At 32.8% G+C, this 25,277-nt stretch overlaps 1 protein-coding gene across 14 annotated transcripts in view; it reads left to right on the top strand.

Moving 5' to 3' along the window:
- Positions 1-25,277, top strand: part of LOC126769866 (CAP-Gly domain-containing linker protein 1) — a 49,337-nt gene that overhangs the window by 14,355 nt on the left and 9,705 nt on the right. Inside the window, exons 1-9 of one of the 14 annotated variants that reach the window (XM_050488798.1) lie at positions 4,212-4,462; positions 17,992-18,054; positions 18,273-18,347; positions 19,018-19,107; positions 19,907-20,059; positions 20,170-20,406; positions 20,485-20,674; positions 20,768-20,987; positions 22,614-22,667. In XM_050488798.1, the coding sequence (XP_050344755.1) occupies positions 4,432-4,462; positions 17,992-18,054; positions 18,273-18,347; positions 19,018-19,107; positions 19,907-20,059; positions 20,170-20,406; positions 20,485-20,674; positions 20,768-20,987; positions 22,614-22,667 (1,113 nt within the window). In that variant the 5' untranslated portion in view covers positions 4,212-4,431. Of the gene's footprint in view, positions 1-4,211; positions 4,463-17,326; positions 17,473-17,991; positions 18,055-18,272; positions 18,348-19,017; positions 19,108-19,906; positions 20,060-20,169; positions 20,407-20,484; positions 20,675-20,767; positions 20,988-22,613; positions 22,668-25,277 lie in introns of those variants that run through there. The other 13 variants (XM_050488803.1, XM_050488793.1, XM_050488800.1 and 10 more) reach the window with 13 other exon arrangements.

The following is a 25,277-nucleotide window of genomic DNA, read 5'->3' as shown; positions in this document are numbered from 1 at the left end:
ATGCTTTTAATTTAATGTCCGTTCTGAGGTATATAACAGTTGCCTGCAGCTACTCCGGCTATAAATTAGCAAATAAAACCTCATCTTCCTGAGGTAAGCATAATTTAATTTTATCCCAGGGCGCTTAGTTTGAAAATGAGCACCGCCTACATTAGGCCTTTTAGAAATAGTCATTTATTATTAAAAAAGTTACATTAGTAACGTAAGTCCCTCTTTGTGAGGACGAGGTTTTAGAGCTTATTCCACCACGCTGCTCCAATGCGAATTAATGGATACACGTGTGATAGAATTTCAGTAAATTACAATTAATTACAAAATTAGAATTAAACACACATGCCGGCTTCCTCACGATGCCTTCCTTTACAGCCGAGCAAGAGATGAATTATAAACACAAATTAAGCAAATGCAAATTCATTGGTGCTTGTCTTGGTTTGAACCCGCTATCATCGGTTAAGATTCACGTGCTCTAACCACAATTATTAACCGTAGGTTTATTTTTAATTAATTTATTGACTATAATTTAAAAAAAAATAATTGACGCCATCTTTAACGTAGACTTTAAAGACTGGAGATATATTTTTTTAATATACCGTGCAAAATTGTTGATTTCCCGGAAAGCAAAATTGTATTATGTAGCAATTATGTGTACCTGTGCTTATAACTTGATACCCGTATTAAAAAATCACGTCTCGACCAATCAGAATCAATGAAATGTAATATTTAATTTTTTCAAAACATTAGACTTTTATTTTCGTTCAAATTATGTTGGTCAATCGTCTACTAACTCTCAGAATTTTGATCTATTGATGTATTTCTATTCTATTGAAGATTATAAGTAAGTATTATGCACATAGCAGTCTAAAATACATAGATACTTGAAGATTTGGGGATATTAGCTTCGTCGTAATGTGCGTAATGTGAAGGTGCAAGAAGAAAGAATTTTGCGAAATTTTGAATTTGCGGAAGGCGCGGTTGAGGGCCCATTCAAACTTCATCTAATGGATCCGTTCAAAGTGTCATTCTTGTTAGAACACCACGATGAATAAGTTAATTAATGAATATCTTGACGTGACGTGTTTGACTGGTCCAGTCAAACACGTCACGTTCACTGCGTTTTTTATATTTCTTCTAAGGTTCTAGAGGAGAGTCCATATTTCCTGATAGGTACATTGTCGGTGTCTTCAAATCCAGAGTAAACAGGTTTCTTATAGGCAAGCGTGCTACATCTTAGACCGTGTCGATGCTTAACATCAGCCAAGTCAACGGTCAAACGCTTTCCTATTAATTGTAAAAAAAAGGAGAAGGCTAAACGGTTTTGGGTAAAATATTAAATAAAGTTTTTTTTTTATAACTGATAATATCTAATAGTAACAAATTATTGAGCAACTATAAAAACATCATAGATTTCTTAAAATTTCATTATTAAAGTAGGCGAGCAAGTGAATGTAATAATGAACTTATTGAGTTTATTGCATAATGATTACTGTTTACGATAACGTTATCTTTCTCTTTCATTTATGGACTAAATTAACTTTGTTTGGTTTTTAATTGTTAATATAAGTGAAAGTAGAAAAAGTTAACTTTGAAAGGCAGAAATCAATTTATCTCATCGTTGATTACAAGTAACGTACCAGAGATAAATGTGAGATGTCATGCAAAGTGATGTCTCTAGATTGTTTCGACCGACTTTCTAAAATAGTTCAGTTATTTCCAAATATTTGACTTTGTTTATCTATGACGTTTCATTCGATGAGTTGTAATTGAAGTATGTTATAACTTAATTGGAATTAATTATTATCTATTATGAAACCGTCGCTTATGATATTCTTGGAAAAAGTTTTCCTTCTGCTGTTTAGAAATAACGTATTTCTAAATATATTTTTCTATTTAATATCATATGTATTGACACATACACGACTTAGACCTATTTTGCATCATATTCGATAACGGGGGAATTTTTATATTCTAAATATAATTGAATTATATATAAAACTAAGAGTTCTGGTTTCTAAACAGTATATAAATAAATGTATTGTGTAATAGTGCCTGTAAACAAAATAAAAAACAAAATGTGTTTTTGTTTGCAGTTTGAATGAAAAAGTCATAATTATAGTGATGACTTTATCGTTTTAAAGTAAAATGTTTTTACTAATTGGCTACTTTATATCATGAACCCGTAGTCGGGACACCCCTATACTACGACCTAAGTTGTACTAATACCCGTATGACAAATTCATTTATAAAATTTAAAGGAATTGTTAACGAATATTTGTATGCTAAAGGATATTACAAAACCAATGAATTTTTACGTGAATGCGCGCTCCATGGAAATGACGCGATTGGCCTCCAGGCCAATACAAAATAAAAATATGATGGTTTTTTTAAATTCCATTGATTTTCTTTTCCTTATTCTTCTCGGGTTTGAGGTGTTTATTTCCGAATCGATGTTAGATTTTGTCAACAAATAAGCAAGTGTAACACTTTCTTATTGATTGGTTTGATCATCGAACCTGTAACAATTAACCTAAGAGTCAGCTGCAGTAACCGTTGCACTTGTCAGTTATCACATTCCTTAAATAGTGTTGAAATGAAATATTTACCGAAATGAAAGGAATATTGTATTTACTACGATTATTTATGGATTAGCGAATCGTTATCTCTGACCTAAAATAATATTTCATTATCTCCTACATCAGTTTTTCTCAACCTTTTCACCGCGGCGTCCCCTGCAATTACAAAAATAATAATAAGGAAAAAACCTCAAGACCTTCTCGGTAATAATATTTTTATAACATTAATTTAAGCATTATTTTTTATTTGTTAATTATATTATCTGATAATGTTATTGATTTTTGTTACAGTTGATTGTAATTTTTAATATTTTATATATGTTCTTTTATCTAAACCTGGGGGTCGCGGTTTAGAAACCATACCTTACCGTATTTGTTGTTCAATATAAATAACTCGAGATGGCCCTATGGTAAGAACGCGTGAATCTTAACCGATGATCGTGGGTTCAAACCCGGGCAAGCACCACTGAATTTTCATGTGCTTAATTTGTGATTATAATTCATCTCGTGCTTTACGGTGAAGGAAAACATCGTGAGGAAACCTGCGTGTGTCTAATTTCACTGAAGCTCTGCCACATGTGAATTCTACCAACCCGCATTGGAGCAGCGTGGTGGAATAAGCTCCAAACCTTCTCCTCAAAAAGAGGAGAGGAGGTCTTTAGGCCAGCAGTAGGACATTCACAGGCTGTTACGGTTACGGTAACTCTAAGTATGAATGCAATTCACTTAGTTTTAAGCCAATAAACTATATGTCGCTAACACGTTATTATATTATTTAGTCTTTAATTTATATTTCTGTTTGTTCAGACTAATCTCAACTATTTGATTGAAGAAGAACATTGTGTTCTATAGAAAAATACGGTTTGAGTGGCATGATATTATCTAAATATATCAGTTATATAGGTTATGCATCTGTGGCAGACGATTAAGACGATTTAGGTAGCAGAACATCTCTTTTCATAATTGTGGTACCAAATCACACACATTTAAACAGTGTTATACGTTTAACTGTTAACAATAATGCATATTAAATTGATAAATGAAACAATGAACAATGCAAAGAGAATATACCTTCATATAAGTAACTTATTTTTATTATTATACTTTAATATTACCCATATAAAGAGAACAACACGTTATTACGTCAGAATTTAAAATTTATATATAAAATAATTAATTATGTAATACAAGATAATTACAAAAAATGACCGAAAACGAAATGTAAATGGTTTTATTCAAGTTGTTAACGTCTTTCTCCTTGACAAGTAGCTTCGTCCAGCTGTGGGTATGTAAAAGGTGTTACTTAAATTTACCGAAACTAATGACGTCTTTATGTACTCGAATTACATCCATCGGAAAATTGATAACATAAATTACACATAGTCAGTACGTTAGTAGCTATCATTTTACCAAATTTCATCGAAATCTTTTCCATGGCTTCACACACAGACAGGCGGATTGACGTATTTTTTTTTTTGTCTAAACAATAAATAGTCTACAACCAATTACATAATATCAAAGGCACAGCTACAAAAAACTATGCGATTCTAGTGCTCTATATGTTAAAGTAAAATGTAAATGACAAAACTCAAACAAAATTAAATGATCCTTTTGTGAAAAAGGGACAAAACGCTGAAAGAGCATAGTATCGGAAACGTGAGTCGGACGCGCGCACGTAGAACGCGTTGGTTGTCAGTGCTCACTCGACTAGCGGACGAATCACGCGTATCGAGACTCGTGCTTGGCAAAACCTACGATACAAGAAAGAGTAAACAGAAAAAAAAGCAAAGACGAGATATAAAAAAAACGAAAACGAATCCCTTTTTGTCTTATTATAATAAAACAAAACCGCTCTTATAAGATGCCGGTGGAAACAAAAATAAGCTTTTCTGGTAAGTCTGCCTGAATATTTAATACAATAACGCCCTGTATTAAACTAGTCCTTAAGTTACCATATATTAGAACATTTTTTTCTAAATAATAATTAACACTGTTTAAAATTATTCTTTTAATTTTGATCAATTACATACTCGGTCAATTTATAAAGATAGGTAATAAATAATTTCTTATCGCGTTTAAATATAGACCATACTTAATAAAGCATTCGGTGCCTTTGTTTGTATTTGAGCAAATATTCTTACTTTGTTCTTTCCTGCTAGAATAAATGGTTTCGTTCCCAACTTGTTAGTAGTATTTAACAGTAGTAGCGCTAATTAAAGTAAAATAGAAGCAGTTCATACGGCTAAGTGTTACTCAACATAATGCAGTTATTGAAATGAGAATTTTCGGAGACGCATTTGCAAATAATTTTTTATAAAAAAAATATATTTTCAAAATAAATTATGCACAAACATAGGAGTGCTACATAAAAAAAATGTGACGCGTTATTCACGTTTAAAGACTTCTCAAAAAGACACATTACAATCAATTACTTGAAAACAGAGAACTTGTGTACAACTAAATTCGCGATTCTATCTGAAGTGAATAAAATAAAACAAAAATAAAACATGAAAATACAATAAAAAATAGGCTGATCAATTAAGGTTAAGTTAAATAAAAATGTTATTTCGAAATTATTGAGTAATATTATAGTTTGTGTTGTCCTATTCAACAGCATACATATGCTATTCACGATAAATGTATTTGTTAACACTAAATCGTGACTGACACAACTCATAAACTGAAATAGTATAAGTAAAGTTATTCTTATGTAATGAAACGGAATATTCTCCACCTTTACAAGGCAATGTCGTTTAAAGTTTTATTTTAAAAACATTAAACTCAAGACCGGTATGTTTTATTCGCGGCAATAACAATAAATATTCTTTCTTAAAAAACTTATTCTGTCTCGACGTCGTCCTCACGCGAATCGTTTTCAATTACGGCAATAATTTTATTATTTCATTCGAAAATTTCATTCGAGAATTTCAACAACATAACAGATTTTTTACACACAAAATGCTTTATGTTTTAAAATAAATAATTTGTAGAAATGCGAAAATATCACAGAAATAATATAATAATATTACATAGTAGAGTCAGTTTCGATTTTCAAAGTTACATTTACTTATTTATAGCCTGATTCTGGATGACTTATGTATTTAGGCGTGCCAGTGGGCCTCCCCTGAGATTCACATTTAAACTCCCATTTAGCTAAAACCTACCGCGTTACAAAGTAATATAATAAATAATGAACGCATATATGTTTAAATTGACTGCATTTAATATGGATTTTAATCACTTCAGGGTGTTCTCGTTATCAATAGTCCATTATTGTGAGAAGATATCCATGACCACTGTGGGCATGTATAATGTGTGATTGGTATGTTTTAACCATTGCTAGTGTCGATGGTATTCGAATAACCTAACCTTCTTTGGTTTTTCTATCATGTCACGCCACATACCCGTAAGTGCACCGTAACCTTGTCAGACGTGAACAGAAGATGAACAATTAACTTAATTACAGTGACTAACGGCTTCATACGACTCTACCGATCGTTCGCGGCAATTGAAATCTTCGATTCATTAAAATATTTGCGGTTAAAGTCGCTAAGAATATGTACCTAATATTGATTGATTTGTAGTATTGTTTCAAAATATTTGGGTTAAATATAATAACAACACCGATAAAAAAATTTATCAGCGATATCGTCTTTAGCACGACACCAATTATTTAGGTTCATTTTTATAAATTACACGATAACTTTCCAGCCATTCTGATGTCACGCTACGTTGTTAGGTATTTAAATGGTTTCGTATGCGAAAATATTACGGTTGTATATATTATTTAAAACGCCATAAATAGCAAGGGGTTGGTTCACGCAAGTATGCTTGAAATACCGATAAATATCAAACGACTAATTGAAGGTCAAGTTTAAAGTAAGGTTAGTGGGTCCTTGAAAAATAAAACCTTTTAATTCGCGTTTTTAATATTTTCCCTATGTAACGTTCGTTTAAGGTTAAAACAAACTATGACTTGTATAGAATCGATGGTTGAATAATAGAACGTTATACAGGCTGTCTAGTGATGTGGAAAACGCAGGTTCGACCCCTTGAGCTATTTTCGTACCGGCTCCCAGCCCATGATAAACATAATTGAAGAAGAATATATAAATTTTAATTTAGTCTTCGAATCAGGTGGTACTGTTAATGTAATATTATTTGTACAACTTGCAAAAATAATTGCATATGTGCATAACAACAATACACGCGTTCTGCTCTGGGTTTACCATAATCATATATATCCGACCATTTGACTTCCTGTATCTTATCCTTATCGGAGATGCGCTGTTTGCGTCGAAATTGCCCGATTACGCGACTTGGTATTGTTGTCGGTCATCCGTGGTTAAATTGCAGAGCAGGTGTAACCTGCACCGACTTTACGTGACTGACAAGCATGATGTGTGAAATTATCGTCGGTGTCATCTGCGCCTCATTATGTATGTAACGTAGGGCTCATCTTAAGGCTACAAATGATTTGGATTTGTTATTGAGATTATTAGGCAGGATTTATAGCTGTCCTTTTTTTTTGTTGTCATCGTTATAAATCAATTCGTAAAACCTTGAACGATAGTTTCAATTTCATACAATATAGCGAGTTCGATTCTCTTGAAGCGTATCGGACCAAACCGAATGTGTCCAAGTGATCAATCGTCAATATGTAGATAATGTTACAAGTGAATTTTATTACAAAACTAAAACCCAACCCTTGCCTTATGCTTGTTAGTATTATACAATTGGTTGTTTTGTACAAAGTCCGTATACTAGATCACCCTTGCGTTTAATCAGTATAATCTATCCATAGATAAGGCACATATCATTACTATATTTGTAGAATTGTTACAGTATTCATTCTTAGTCATGCCTGTCCCATTACTCAACTTACCTATTAATTATAAGTGCCACGTGCATAATTTTAACTGTTTTTGTGCTCGGCGCCATGTGAAGTCGTTATAAAAACTAGTTTCTCCTGATTGGAAATTGATGTCGTAAATGGCAAAAGATCGCGTAGAAGATCCCGATGTAATCGTACAGACTCGGAGCGATTCTCGTTATATACGTTCGATAAGAAAATTAAAATCGTCGCCGTATCAATAAAATTTAAATGCATCTGAACGCAGCAATACAATAACGAGGCTTGTTTATGACATAGCAATATTTTCAGCACAAATTCGCAAGTTCATTTGTGTTTCGCGTAGTTATTTAATAAAACTTGTAAACAAAATTGCGCAGTCAATTATCGTAGGTACAATATCGAATTGCAATTGGGATTGCCTTTTCCATGATTAGTTACGATCCTTTGGGATGGCATTATTATTTGTTACTTTGTGCAGTAGAGATCGTTAAAGTAATCAACGCATAGTTGATTTTCGATTGATAACTACTTTTTTAAATGGACATTGAATTGGGACGAGTAGCTCTTTAAATTTTTGGCGTTCGTTTTAACTCTTGCTTTATTGTTCTTTATCTGGAATATCGCCAAATATGGTATTTTATCTATATTTAAATGTCTGTCCAACACTTTATACGAGCTTTATATTATTTATAACAGTCTGCACCGACGCCGTTTCGTCTAGACTCAACACAAACTTTATTGAATATTCCCTCAGACCCGCCCATCCATTGCGTTCTGTTTCCGCATTCATCAACTTCATGTACTATACTTATGTAATTACCTAACGATTAGTCTATGTCCAGTGCCCCGTATTTATGTTTAAGATATGTCATTTATTTTTATAAGCCCTATTTAGCACTGCATCGCTTGCTTTGAATCTGACATATACTTTTATAAATACCAATGCAAGTACAGACAGTTATTTTTAAAATAGCTTCAGTAAATCTGCATTAAAACAGACCATCGTAGTAGCCTCATTTACCGTTACTGGCCGCATCTTTATTTGTACTCTGTGAATTCGATCCTACCATAAAATAAATATTTATATAGGCCATACTGGTGTACTCCGAAATGGTTAAGTTGTTTGTGTTTCTAAGCCTCCAAAAACTACAATTTCTTGTTCGGTTCTTTTTATAATAATTTTAAATGATAGACTAGTTATGTGATGAGATATGTTCCAGTAATAATAATAAGTGAATCTTAACCGAAGAGTGTTGGTTCGAACTCGGTCAAGTACTAATTGTTTAATCTTATTTTCAGCGGTGAAGGTTACATCGTCAGGAAACCTGCATGTGCTAGATAAAATTCCGCCTCATGTGTATCCACTAACCCGTATTTGAGCAGCGTAGTGGAATAAGCTCTAAACCTCAAAGGTTTAAATCCCCCTTAGATTCACTTAAGTGAAACATTAAATATAACTAATTAAATATAACAATATTACTCGAAGTAAAATAGCTCAATATTATAACGTGATAGGCAATACAATTACAAAATACATGCTATGAGTTGAGGCTGAAGAAATATTATAATGATAGTGTTATTCACACTAGTTATAATATATCGATAATTTGAGTTATGTTATCGAATAATCAGCACTCCAATCGCTTTATCGAGCTCACAATCGAATAACGGTTACATTTTGATTTATTACTCCTATTCAGGCGTAAGATCTTATTTATCTAGGTCTGAGGGTCGATCAGGAAATTGAGTTATTACGAGATGAACAGACGTAACGCGTTTGCTCATAATAGTTGAGACTGGCTCTGTTTTTGCTCAGAAACAGGTGCAAGTTATAAATTATATTTACGCATTTCATCCGCTGTAATTGCAATATATAAATCTTTATACATTATGCACAGTAAATAGTAAATATGTTGTCTAATATATAAAGAAAAGTTATAATACTTGAGGAGTTAATTAAAAATTATATAAGTAGAAATATTTCCTATTATTACAAATAGTACGTGTCCAATGATGTAATGTCTTTTTGTAATTTTCACATATAATTGTGATGTAACAATATTTTTGTCATTTCCTTTTTTTTCATATTAACAAGAACAGAACACCGCGATTTTATGTTATAGTTTATAGGTCAAAGATTAGATAGAGATAGATATATTTTTTTTATCCTGGAAAAATGCACCGGGTCTAATCCGTGATGACCTATGATTTTAAAGAATAATATTAAATTTTTTGGTTATCATTTCTTCTATTTGAAATATGTTGATCGTATTTATATTATATATATTTAAACTATTGTTTAGTTTACATAAATATTATTCCACGACACATCTTGCCAACCATTAGTTACAGAGGTGTTAAAATAAATACTCTATGACAATTGTCAGCGTTAGCTTAATATTTATTTAGTATGTTTCTGAATTTTCCTTTTACAAAATGACTACATTTGCAATGTAGGTAGCCAGCCAAGTTCAATGACTTATATTTGTAACAACTTTAAAATATTATTCAGTATTTTACGGTAACATATTTTCTTTACATTTTACAATAATATGAATGCAAAAATGTTTACTGGTTAGTCCTTTTGTCACGAAGCAAAACGGAGAAGCGAATCGAAATGTTTTTTTTTTATTACTTATACCTGTAACACGTCGTGTAAAGAACAAATGACATCAGTGACAGAAAATAAAAATATTTTTTATTGATTGATTTTTCGCAAATAATTCCTAATCCAGAAATTAATTGATTTTGTTGTCCGAGATCTTTGTCACCTCGACATGTATATAATATACTTTTACTCTTGAAAATGTAAGGCAAGCACGACGATGGAGACTAGTTTTCCTTATTAAAGTGTGTTCTCTATACAGATTTGAAATAAGTGTTAAACACGTTTTGTGCAAGGTCATTGATATAATCATAATTCTTCAGATCGGGATGTAACTACGTTATCTCGAATTCAGATGTTCTAATTGAGCGGTACGTTTTATCTTATCATTTCTTATTTATAATCTAAAAACATCACAACGAATAGTTGTAATGTTTTCTAATTTCATCACGGAGTACAAAGGTTAAACATGAAAGTTTTTTGCGAAGTGATTTAAAAAATATTTTATATATGCGAATATTTTTAAAATATAACACCGATATTTATGATTATATCACGATGGATTTTTAGTCAAAATCAAAATAGTTATTTCATATACAACGATAACAATTGCGCATTGATTGTAAAAAATCTACACCTTCGGAAAATAATACCTCGTTTTTTTTTTTTTTGTTGTTGTTTGTTGTTGGTCTTTAAAGAACCGAGGAAAGAGACAAATATTCAATTGAAATTCTTATGTAGAGATTTATATAAAACCTTTTTCTTATAATAGATCGATGTGAGAATTAAATGATTTGATAATAAATATTATAAGGTATTGTTTGAAAAGATTTATACGGCTTATTTCACGGCTTATAATTTATGTTTAATAAACAAACATACTAATTTGAATTTGATGTAAAGCTGTATTATCTGCGGAGGCTGCGTTTAGGTGGCACTGTGTAAATTACTCTATTGACAAAACACTTACGTCAGTGTTTCTATGAGACGCATTTACAAGTTCAAGGTGGCAAAACGTTTGGAATCTCCGGTTTTTTTAATTTCACTTATACTTTAAAGTATATTTTCATTACTTTTTTTATAATAAACATGAAATTCACGTTTGTTTTGTCAATAATGTAAATTTAAATCGGGTGTAACTGCGATGCGCAGCTTCTTATATAATAATTTGATATACTGGATCCTTCTCCGAAACTTTCTGCGTCTTATAGTATAATTTTTATGTAAATTGGTTTATTTTTTTAGTTAGGCATTACAAAAAAACATCTTCTTATTTATAAATATCAATAGATAGATATTTAGATATAGATATTACTCTAAACCGACTTCATTGACAATTATTATGACGTAAAATACGTTTACATTTCATTTTATTTACATATTTAGAATTGAAATCGCCGAACGCAAATTGCAATGTACTCTAAAGTATATTCATTACAATAATTACTTAAATTGTCTCGGGAGATAAAACGTCACACATACATACTTATTAAACACACACACTCACGTGATTCATTTTATGGAGTTATCAATATAATAGTGTAATCCCTTGTTGGCCTTATTGTTGTCTAATAATAAATTATAATTATAAAATGTTATGTACAGCTTAGGTACGCTACGTAGTAGATTTGTAACATCAAGTATTATGCCGTCATGTCTTTATATGCCCCGTGTACACAGTTACTTATGGAGGCCCGCGTCTTTCCTATTTAAGCATATATCCCATCCAGTATGAAGCAACTTCTGAGTCACCTTGTGGACCTACATAAGTAAACAACGGCTTAATCTCGAACATAAGATTTGCTTGAAACTTAATAAAAACTGTCAACGTTTTAATTTTTTAAATGGTGTCAAGACTCAAATGTTTCATAACTTAATAATCCTTGTTAACAATCGGAGAGTAGAGCAATTTCGACTGGGGAATTTAGGGAATTATTCATAAAACAACGTCAGCCAACGAGAACAATACATTTTATGTGGTATATTTTTGTATGCTATTATTTGAAATATTCTTAGGCAAATAGACTATACAAATCTAAGGAACTTAAGATATTTATAACAATTTTTGAAATTCCATATTTTTTTGTGAGAAATAATAATGTTGGTTTTATAGTAGTTGGTACACGAATATACGTTATATTCGAATGTTTTTCGATATTTCTCGGTATGCTATTTATGCAGAAAGTCAAGGTTTCGTTCCCGTCTAACTTGGTGTTGCATTTATCATTGCCTACGATAACAATCTAGATTCTAGTCGGTAACTCGCAGGCGTGAGCCCGAAACAAAGACTTTATCTGTAGCTTCGTGACTGTTATAATTCTCAGATGCCATATTCCATACATTGCTTCAATTCGTAGAATGTGCTTGGTAGATGTTGTATACGACTTAAATGTCGCCCGCTTAAATGTATTTGCAAAACTTACTCAATAGATTACACAAGCGTTGGTATGTAAAATAAAATATATGGAAAGTTTTAAATCGTTTCATGTGTCTGTTCGTGATAGAAACTATTTTAATAACGAGTCTTAGTACGTTAGTAACGCTAATAATTTCTATTGAGCGATTTGATCCCTTGAACCACATCAGGCAAAGAATTTCATTACGACTATCGATCTCTCGCAGCTTTCCGTAATTCCGTTTTCCTTGTATCTCCACTTTCTCGTTTGTTGGTTTTCTTATTTTAATGTGACTAATTCGAAAAAATGACCTCGACGTTCTTTTATACTTTGTACTGTTCTGAGAATTCGAATCAGCTTTTTTTATTTGCGTCAATATTTATTTATTAATACATCAATTAATCAATATCAGAGTGTATCTGCTTTGTTAATCTATTAGTTACTGGCCAGACCCGAAAGGCAGAGTTCAAATGTAAATAGTTTTTCTTTCAATAACTTCTCGTGCCTCGAAAAGCACTTCATTTGGCATGGCATTTGTACTCTTTCAGTTATGTCGGATTGCCATACGTGTCTTGTGTTGCTGGATAGTATACATTGATAAGCCGCCTTGGCCTATATCGGTCAGGAAGACATCAAAAGGATTTTTTATTTAACGATTGTTTTATCTACACGTGCTCCTTTAATTGAGATCAATGGGTTTCATTAAATGTGAGTGTAAGTTTATCAATTAGCATGCAACTCGCGTTATTAGTATGGCTCATTATGAACCATTATCGTTGCGGGGGCGAATCGTGTTTAGACTTTCAATCACTATTCACTCCATACTGGACCCTTAAGGGCGTAGATTATCAATTGAATTATTCAAATGCTGCAATTATGTACTGTTAACCGCAAACAATTTATGCAGCCCGGTCTCGGCCTTAATCTGTGATACTTAAACAAATTATATCAATTACAAAATATAATGTATGCGTTCGTCAAAATACTTGTATTATTATTGAATCGTTATTGACGCACAATGTTTTCTTTTAATACTTTAATGGATAATAAATTACATGTACTTACTTCCTATATGTACATATATGTTATTTTTTAATCTTCTTACGTAAAGAGTGGTAGGGCAGAATTTACTGGTGGTAGGGCTTTGTGCAAGCTCGTCTGGGTAGGTACCACCCACTCATCAGATATTCTACCGCAAAACAACAATACTTGATATTGTTGTGTTCCGGTTTGAAGGGTGAGTGAGCCAGTGTAATTACAGCCACAAGGGACATAAAATCTTAGTTCCCAAGGTTGGTGGCGTATTGGCTATGTAAGCGATGGTTGACATTTCTTACAATGCCAATGTCTAAGGGCGTTTGGTGACCACTTACTATCAGGTGGCCCATATGCTCGTCCGCCTTCCTATTCTATAAAAAAAAAGAGTAAAAAAAAAACTTCTCACTACAAATACACAAAACACAATGTTTTTTATTCGAATTTGGAATACATAAATCATGATACCACGTGTACACTCCTTAGTAATTATACAATAATAAGAACAAAAGTTAGTTCTGTTTTTATTTACTTGAACCTTCCAGGCGATTACAAATCTATTTCATTTTTAGTACATTTTTTCGTGATAGTTCAGCGTATTATAAACATGTAGAGACGGAATTATAAAATAAAAACATTAAATATTATTAAATTAATTATAAGAAATTGTTAAAATATAACATACTGGATAATTGATACCCACCCTTTTTAAATACGTGAATGTTTCTAATATTTTAAAAATATTTTTCATTCGTATAATATTTTTTTTTTATAACCTGCCTGTGCTAAAACGTTACATTTTCTTATTTACTATTTAAATAGGGCTTACTGGAAAATTTTCAACAAAAGTGTTTTGAAGCATTGCTTTCGTACCCATGACTCATGTTGCTTTCAAGGACGATTAGTGTCGTTTGTACATAATCGCAGTAACATAAATATTTCATTACATATATCTCATCAATAAAACGATACAAATGGTTTATTTATCAATAACTCATAAAATGTTTGCACTTGATATTAAATTGAATCTGTAGTTATCAATAATACAATTATCAATTAATAGTAAGTATACTAAAACTTAATTACGCAACGAAAGTAAATAATCTAGTTCTAAGGACTGTTACTTAATTGCGACTGTTTTCAACTAATTAAACATATAAATGCAATCTGATATGCTGGTGTTCGAATACAGAAATTAAAAACTTTTCAACATCTTCTATGTGACTTAGTAACAATATTTGTGTACTTAGTTTCACAAAAACTGTGATAATGTTTATTATTAAAAAAGTGCTTAAATTGAAGCATCAACTTGTTAAATATTATGAAAATGTACTCAAACAAAGCGAATCTTAAGGAGATTAACAAACGAACAGAAGGACACGAGGCAATTGTGGGATTTCCTTGTTAGCCAAAACAACCATAAAAATGATGCGATGATGATGATAAAAAGTAAGGTTATTTTAACATTTCCTTGTTGACACTTTGTACCAATTAGAGGAAATTGCGCCAAATTTACTTTCATTAGAGCATCGAGGTAGCCGCCAACTCAGTCAGACTAAGTATTTTCGATCAGTTATTAGGTCTGGAACTTCAACAATTAGTCCGTGACACTTCCTTGGTAAAACTCACAGCGCCTGCTAACTATCTAAAACAATTTCTAGATGGGTACATTGTACACGCTCAAGTCTTATAAAACAAGGTGTCCTAAAATTTTACGCATTTATTATATATATTTTTTTTTTTCGCCCGTGTCTTAGGGGTTGGGGAGCAGAATTTTTTGTATAAAAAATAGTCCACGTCGTTCTTAGGGTTTCGGAATATTTTATCAAAATGGGTTCAGCGTTACTTTAGCATTTATAGTATATAAATTTTTCCATTTAGATCAACAAGAAACAAAATTATATCTCTCTTATTTAGTACACATTAAAATATTACGAAGTAATTTTTAATATTAAAATTCGCTTTATTATATATATCTTTAGGTGGAATGTCATTGTGATCCTCTGTTGAAAAAGTTGTCTCGACTTCCTTACATGTTCTTGTCGGTTTCATTATCTCGCTGTTTTAATTGATGGGAAACTTATTAAGTTCTTATTCACTGAACTGTAATTGCCATTGAGAATTGCATTAGCCTTGCAGTTTGTATCAATTGCTAACAATCTCACATGCAGATGGATACCACGGGAGCAAACCATGTAATTGTCCTTAATTGACAATTTAACATCCATTCACTTGGAAAGTGGAATGTAAATTATTGCCAGTTGAAAATGATATATGTGTCATTAAATCTTTAGAGAATATATTTAATCGAATGATTAACAGAATAGGAATCTCAACGAGTTCTAGTATTACTGATTGGCGGTCTTTAGTTGTAAATAAATATATAATTAATTCAGTGAGGAAAAAAATAGCACTTAAATAATTCTTTAGCATTCTTATCGGCATATATGGAATTTTCTTCGAAATAACTAACGTATGAAATAGGGTCATCAAAATTGGTTAGAAAATGAGATAGAAGAAATTTCTAATGCAAAATATTATATATAATGTATAATCATATATAAGTATAATCTGCATATAAAATCAAGGTCACTGCCTAGTTTCAACAGTCATTCATTTCGCTTTTTGTCATCATGAACTTGACCAGAACGTCAACCGCAAACGTGACCATTGCGTTTAGTGTTTGCAGTTCTACATGGCTTATTACGAAGTGCTCTTGTTAATTCAATTGTCAAATAATACAGCACCGGCAAAACAATTACATCATCTATGAATGTTTTTTATACAATCATAAAATAAACTTCGTCGTTTAGATGATCGTATTTATACAGCTCTATGTATTAAGCATCAACTGATTTGAGTATCATATAGGGGGAAGAGTATTTGTAAATTGGAGCGACGCCTGTTCTGTCGAGTTGAGATCATATTTATAGGTCAGATCAATTGATTATTTTTTGTATTTCGAATATTGCTTTATTTCATGAATTACTCATTAAATATTTCCAAATGTTCTCACATTTTTTTCTGTATGACGAATGACTCCTTACCATAACAATACAGGTCGTTCAAATGACAAGAAAAATATGTCCCCTTGTAATGTAAATGTTGTTCATTATAGATGTTCAAGAATTTACAGTCGTTACGGTACAAAGCGTTTCCGACATACGTACATAAGTTATTTGCAAAAGGCAGGCACGTGCTTTTTATCTGGTATAATATATCAAAAGTACAACGTCACATTTTGAAACTGTATGTACTCAAATATGGATTAGTTTAATTGTAAAAGAAATCGTTGTAATAACCATGAAAATAACTTTGTCGTTGTAACGAAAAGTCGCATAAACAGTAAATTTTTATAAATTTAATAAAAAAATCAATTACCCAGAATACTGATTTTAAATAAGAAAAAACATATATAATAATTTTTATAAATATATTAATTAATACGTCTGGTTATAACGAGGAACAAATTAATCATGATAAATGTCTTTTGATTTACGTTATGCAAGTATTAATAAAAAATACTTGAATAAACCTTGAACTTCGAGGAAAATTATACAATCGCTCTGTTCGTGGCAGATTCACATTGTCGTCGTTATTTATAAAATTGTGTAATTTATCGCCTTTATGTTAAGTTAATACGAAACGTCTAGAATATTATCTTAACAACACAATACTAAAAAAATCTGTTTACAAACATTTGCTAAAGAATTGTATCGATCAACAGCTGGCAAAGTGTATTATATCAAGGGTCTTTCGTTGTACTTTTCTTCCGCATAGCTAAGTTAGTAATGTTAGCATGTAGGCGCGTAGGGAATGAGATGAGCCGGTAACTTTACATCAGAGTTATGATTGTTGAGCCCACGCGCTATGACAAGGCCGGTCCGTTGCGCAGTTGTCGCAAATGATTAATCAGACTATGGGCGATCAGTGCCGGACACACGCCAATACAAGCTGGTTGGACTGACTCTTCGATTAAATAGTATTAAGCATTGCTAGCGATTAGACACCGTAAGTCATAATAAATTTGATATATCAACAGTATCCAATTACTAACATGATAACGCTTAACATATCCGTATAAATTTCTACATACGTCATACAACTTATCATATGAATATAACGAAAAATAATATCAAATAATTCAATTATAGGTGAACGTTTTAAAATTTTAATTAATAACATTAATTTCTGAACTGAAATTCATCATTACCAGCAATTAACGATTCCATTCATAAAGCATCTTGACTTAAAGTTTCTCCCTATTCATGCGTTTCTATTTGAGTTTCTAGAAAGGCGTTTCAATGTTTGTGATCGCGTAGTGCACTACTCTATTTTTATAGCATACAACCTTCAAGGTCAAACAAGTCATATATAAGTTATCTTGCTTAATTTCCATTCGTTTTGTTATATGCCATATGCAACGTACTCTGTCAATAGTTTAAGATCTTTCGTAACATATTCGTCTACAGTTTTATGTTTTGCATGTCATTTTTTTGTTTTGCTTTACGTGTATTTTTGTTGTCATAGACGGCAGCTCCTCGGACACGCTGCGAAAGTTAAGCGACGACTCATCAAGAAAACATTTATCAGGTAGGTGTTACTAAATTTATAAGTTTATATGAAAAATGTTTGAAGCACCTTCAAATATGATCATTGCATGGAAATATACCGAGCATGACCATGCTTTGTTTTTCGTATGTCTGTACGCGCAAAAACTTGTTACATCACGCCATAGTTTACATGTACATAGCATTTATCAAGTTACATTTTCATTATTATCACGCTTCTGCACGACGAATGTGGAGCAGATTTAATCGAAGCAGACGAAGACGAAGTGAGCAGCAGTCTGCCGGAAAGACCGCGATCGCGTCGCAAGGCATCTAGTAAGTTTGTTTTACTAATGAATAACGAACATTTGTAAAGAAGTATATGACAGCTTTATTTACATCGAACACTGTATATAATATGAATAATGAAAATGTACGCTAAAATAAGGTGGAGGGACGGTTACTTCATTTGTTAGTAACATCAGCGGTGGTGGAGAGTTTTAATATTGAAATGTGCCTCTACTATTATCAGCACATAATGATAAAACATTAAATCAAACTAATGTAGGCGACTAAATCAAATTAAATAATTGTGCATGCTATTATAAATTTAATGAGTTATTAAAATAATTAAAAAAATACTGGACAACCATCTCATAAAATATATATATATAAGTACGTATTATACATTTGGTTGCTCTATTTTTAAATTTGATGTCAGTAAATTATTAGTCCACCTACGTCCTCTACATTGCAATTAACTTTATTGTCTTATGATCATAAATCATATTTTTTATACAACTTAGTTCGTAAACAATCATACTTTTTTACTATATGCGTAGTTTGTACCATAAACTTAAGATGTTGCACTATATAGAACCCTGAATGTGTGTGTTCTTATATCATTATATATAACAATCTGTCAAAGCTATATTGATCATAAAGGCATGCTAGTGTGCTGGTAGTAGTGGCTAATGCACGTGTTTGTGAATTGTGTGCGTCGCAGCCAGCAGCAGGTCGAGCATAACTTCGATGGACACGCTATGGGAGAAATATCCGCGACGTTTGAGCGAAGCAGGCCTGAGACGCTCCTCAGGTAAGTAATTTGCACATAAATCGTTCGAAAACAAATATATTTGAGCGTAAGAACTTTTATCGCTATTAGAAAACTACGATAAGAATCCATTGAAAGTAAATTACAATTAATATAGATATAAAACTTTATAAGTATGTTGATACATAATTCTTGTTAAATAAATTTATCGACGTATCTATTGAATACATAAACATTTATAGCTCAATTGCAAACGCATAAATGAAAACGAAAGCGTATTCTTATCAAATTCGTTTTGCATGACGTAATACTCAAATATAATTGTTATTGAACAGTTTAGTTATTCATAACGTTCATTTTCATAATAGTTGTTTGCATTGCATTCACTGTTTGAGATCGCCTTTTTATGGACTTTCAATGTATAGCTATTTCATAAGGTATCATGCTGTATGTGCTTGGTGTTTGTAGGCACTTTATCGTAAGAACACTTCAAATGTCAAATGCAGTTTGTTCCTTTAAGTATCGTCACAAGCGAAAGTTCACAGGTGCATAGCTCTCGAACGTTAAAACACGGCTGTATATGCAAACTGGAATGCAAATAGTTCCATAATGGTCGTTGCACTTACATCAACCGTATTCAAGTCGTGCGTGCATCGTAAATATGTGTGAAGAATAGAGAATGTGAGGGGATATCCATATTCAAGTGACTATAAATTTCAATCCTTTTACAGAAAGTGACTTTCATCATGTATTTTCTCTTTGTAACTTATTTCATAAGATTTCCGGGGGTTTATATAATTGCACGGGGTTCGCCTAATGCTTTGCAATACTGACATTCCAGATCACAGTGTCGTTCTAACTGAGGATACTGACAGCTTTATAATCGGCGAACGAGTGTGGGTGGGCGGTACTAAGCCCGGCCAGATCGCGTATATCGGTGAGACACAGTTCGCTCCGGGCGAGTGGGCCGGCATTGTACTTGACGACCCTATAGGTGAGTAAAATTTAATAACAAATCGTACAGTAGGAGTTTAATTTATTTAAATATATGTCACACTTAATTTGCATATTATTTAATTTGTAATATTCTAAATTTGATTTTAGGCAAAAATGATGGATCAGTAGCGGGATTTCGCTACTTTCAGTGTCCAGAAAAGCGCGGTGTATTCTCTCGGCTTACTAGATTGACGCGGGAGCCCCTCATATCTCATGCACCACACGATGTTTCACCTATTTCTGACGCCGGAAGTGTGTTCGAACGACCGCCTTCTGGTTCCGCGAGGCCCAGGCGTACTCTCTCTCCAAATGGTAGCGTACGGAGTATTGTCAGCAGTAAGATGAGTATGTACTTTTTGTGTTTAATGTAAACACATATTTAATATAAAACTACTCCTTGATAACAAATTTAACGTATTTTAGATGCTTCCATTTCAACAACCACAAATGGAGACTTCCGTTTAGGCGACCGAGTCATTGTATCAAGCAGTCGCGGCAGTAAAGCTGGTACTCTCCGTTACGTAGGAGTAACTGAATTTGCATCAGGTGTTTGGGCAGGCGTAGAGCTCGATGATCCTCTTGGCAAGAACGATGGTTCCGTTGATGGGAAAAGGTAACACTGCTCAGTGAAGCGGTCGAGTTACCATCTTCTGCCGAACCTTTTATTCTGTAGTTAAATGTTTTCGGGTATTTTCATCTCTTTCAGATATTTTGATTGTGCTCCACGCTTCGGACTGTTCGCGCCTATTTCGAAAGTATCCCGATCGCCGTCGAATCGCAAACCGGGCACCTGCGCGATCCACAGCAATGGGCGTGCGACACCAATGCGACGCTCGAACTCTCGGGAATCTCTCACTTCGCTCGGAACTTCGATCGCGTCTTCCCGTGCGGGGGTGAGGCTCGGGGTGACGTCGCTGGGTGCTCAGGTAGGCTAGCCCCGCGCGCGCTCAGCCGAGCCGTCCTCCCCTCGTCCGACTCGCGCCCTCGCGCGTCCCCACCGCAGCGCCCCTAGCCTGCTCGACAAGACGCTTCTCGTGAAACACGTCGAGTCAGACCGCTGCGCACTCATAGCTCTGCCCCAGCCGCGCATCTACTACGACATAATCTTTCGCAATGCGAAACGAGACGTTGCAATCCCGTGTAGTCTAAGTGAATCTCTGCCAAAATCATGGCGTTGCTCGGAAAACACGCTGAGCGTGGAGGCTCGGTCGGAGCGATGTCGGCGCAGCGTGTCGAGCGGGGCAGGTGGGGGGTCGCGCGGGGGTGAGGTGGTGCGGTGGGGGGGACGGCCGGGTGCCGTGACGAGGGCCAGCCGGGGCCCGGCTACGGACCTGTTCGTGGAGTTGCCGCCGTCGCGCTCACACTTTTCGGGCTTCGGGAAAAGCTACCATTTCTCTTGCGTGTCGCCCTTCCAATTCACTTATCCTTACGTTGTCTATATTTGAACTCATGGTTCTTATACTATTTTAGATCATATCATATATTTAAGATATGAAATGTACAAATATATGTAAACAGTTCCATGTACTCCCTCCATTTTATCCACGATGGTTCCTGATAGACCAACGTCCGTCCCGTTATAATCACTATCTTGTGCAAACAATATAATATATTCAGTATAGCGCTATTATCATCGATAGATGTGTTTAAAGTTTAAAAGGATACATGCAAGAGTAATGGTTCCAGTACCTATAGGCTGCTTTTTGTTGCATGTTCCAATTTTAAGTTTATTAGGTCTGTAGCTGGCACTACCCTGGTTTGGCCCTTGTGTTAATTTCTTTTGCAAAACCTTATATTTAATTCCCATTTGCTATTGTTTATTTTATTTTTTTATTTAGTTACGTAGAATATTGTGTTTTAATTTGATTTTGTTTATAATTCCACAATTTGAAATTTAAAAACAAAACGCTATTAAGGTGCTTCTTGCGCATTTCATTTTATATTTAGTTGAAAAGACTGTAGAGACGCGATTATAATTTATCTGTGATATTATGTTTAAGAGGATTCTGTGAGGGATTTGTCATGTAGTTTTTGTACTTAACATTCTGTATTTTGCTTCTAATTAACGGCATGGTGTTGACAAATAAAAATAATTTTTCAATAAAATCAAATAATAATATTTGATGATAATGATTAACATTTGTTTAATTAAATACGCGATCAACACTTAGCTTCTTAGTTGACAAAGCTGCACTAGATGCCAAGTTAGGTCTTTTTTTTGCGAATATTTCAATATGTATTTATATTAAAAACACATGTTATATATGCGCGTTATTACTATACATTTTTTAATTTAGTTTGTTACTACCGCACAGTGTGCTAATATAGGACACATCATCGCTAACGTATATCGACATCAAATCACAGAGTAATAAATATATATTTTTTTCATTATCTTTTATTGTCCAAAGTAGTTAAAGCACTCTGTCCGGTAGAGCCGAGTGCGCTAACGTGTGTTGTTTCTGTTTGCTGCGCATGTGCACTATCACTAACGTCACGACACGTCACGTTGCGTCTCGTCACGCCGCGTCACGTTGCGTCACGCGCGACAGCGGGCCGGTCCACGCGCGTCCTCCACCCCGGTGTCGGCTAAGAACGCGCTGCAGGTACGGTACCCCACTATCGCGGCGCGGTAGGTGTGCGAGCGTGTGTCATGTCTCAAAAACTAGATGGCGTTGCTTTATTTTAACATGATCAGCCAATGGGAACACGCTATGATGGAAAACATTAGGAAAAGTAATTTTAAAAATGTTAAAAGACAATAATGATAATATAGATATACATGTTAAGATAATTTCAATTATGTTTGAAATACCAACATACCCAATTAAATTAAAAATGAACAGAGCGTATATAATATTAGAAGAAAATTAAGAAGCTAACTAAGCTTCTTAGATCTTTAATTCAATATGTTCCTTTTCCGATCTTCTTTTACGAAAGAAGAACAAATAAGGAAATGTAATATCCTATAACTCTCTGGCTGATTTGTAATAATAGAGCAGGTGCCAACCTACAAACACTTTTGAAGCTTAGCACATGTGTGCAGTAAGTTACCTACCGCGCTCCAATAGAGGACATCAATTACTTGACAGTTGTACTGCATCTGCAGCACAATATTACTATAGTAAATATACTATTGGCATGTAATGAATCTATTATTATCATACAAATTATCTATGAAACAAGCACAAAGTTTAATTAATGCTTTGTACGTGTGTCTATAGACAATATGTTGGTTATTTTGATTCAATAAATAAAAGTTTGTCCAACAATTGTATTGTTTTTGTGTTTGACATTAACGTGTTGTACTCACAGACTAAACATAACTTTTGTAATCTGGACTTTTTTTACAGATACAATAATCATTTTTAAAATGAATATATTATTGTCAATTACCGCACATTATAGTACAAAATATATATATCAGCTTAATCATGTTCCAATAACTTTTAAATTTGAAATGTGAATGAAAGATAGCTTAGCTTGCAAAACTGTGATATTGTTTGGTTTTTATAACATAATGATGATTTAAAAAAAAAAAGAATTTCCATTTATTATGGATAAAAAAAAATATTGTAGCTATTTATTATTTAATTTTTAACAAATATCTGACCAGTGCCTGTAAGTTCTGAAAATATTCATAATAATAAGGAATCACTTCGTCACTAGCATTCCTTTATATTTAGGTTAGTTTTTTAATATATTATTAATATATAAGACTTAATGATTAATAATATTACATTAGGATTATGATGTTTTAGATAAGTTAACTACGTGGGAATGATAATTAACTTACGATGAGGTAATAATATTATGTGATGGACGTGTTGTCTATATACTTCTTTCTTAATTATAAAATTGTAAATAAATATTATATAAACCTAATCGTGTTGTTTTATTGCACTAATCGCTGTAAACTAGCTTGTCTGCATGTGTAGTTAAAATGGATCTTTGGAAAACAAAATATATATACATATATGTATATAGGTTATTCCAATGGCAGAAGGAGCAAAGATAAACAAACCTTAGATTTAGATATTCCATGCGATTTGCTAATAGATCTACTATGTGTAGTCCCAAACATTCGTTGATTAATAAAACACATTTATTTTTAATATAAAACATTTCAAAACGACATTTTTTAACAAAAAAGAACGAATATCATAGAATGATATCGCGTCAATTCAATATCGAATTTGTTTATTTGTCTTTATTTATCGTAATTGGAATAGACAACAAACTACCCAAATTCTTGTTTTAAATAAAAAAAATATAATATTTCTAAGATTTGTTTGTTTTCGTACATTTGTATGGTGTGATGAGGTTTAAGGGTTATTGTATCTTATGAATAAATTGAATAAAGGTTTGATGGTGTAATTATGATCTATTAGTAATTATAAAAAAACTACGTTTTTAACTAAACTTATTAGTAGTGGATAATGTATGAAACACGGTTATAAAACTTCTGTCGTATACCTATTTTCATGTAGCTAAAATTACACTATCATAATATTTGGAATATTTACTTCTAAATATTTGTAACTCAATTTTTGATAGCTTAATAAATTATAAATACTATAAGAAAACATTACCAACTAATTTTGAAGATATTGTTTATTTTTGTTCTATATTTAGCAGTAGCTAAAAACCACGAGAGTTTTCGCTTGGAACGCTTACCATGCAAGAGTACAATAAAAAAATGTAAACATATTTGGAATATTCAATTATATCTCTTATTATTTTACATATAAGATACCAATCATGCATATAATAATGATAGTACCGTTTTTGTTAATATACAACAACTTAGGAACTTAAAGAAATGTGTTACCTATTAATTGCTTTAGTTTGTTTCTTAAAATGTTCGTGTCGTTTTTTAAAAATAAAAATATTTTTGATTATTAGTTTTTTTCCTACAAGATTATATTTATTTAATTCCTATTGTATATATCGCCACGTCAAAAGTTCACCTACATCCTAGTTATACGTATTCTCGAATGCGCAGACATTACTCGTCCCCTATTCCTTGGCATCTATCCAACTGCGCCCAAATACAGTCTACATTTAAAGTTAATTCGAATGGAAAATCCTTTGCACAAGCGAAATTGATTCGTTGCGAACTCTGTTTGAACTTTAACAGACGAGGGATGTTAAATAAAATATCTATGCACAGGTTATGTAGGTTATGGTGTTTGTATCTGAGAGAATTTCGAAGA

This window comes from Nymphalis io, chromosome 8, assembly GCF_905147045.1.
Source record: "Nymphalis io chromosome 8, ilAglIoxx1.1, whole genome shotgun sequence".
Lineage (NCBI taxonomy): Eukaryota > Metazoa > Arthropoda > Insecta > Lepidoptera > Nymphalidae > Nymphalis > Nymphalis io.
The sequence above is the reverse complement of the archived record's forward strand: the minus strand, read 5'-3'. Positions and strand labels throughout refer to the sequence as shown.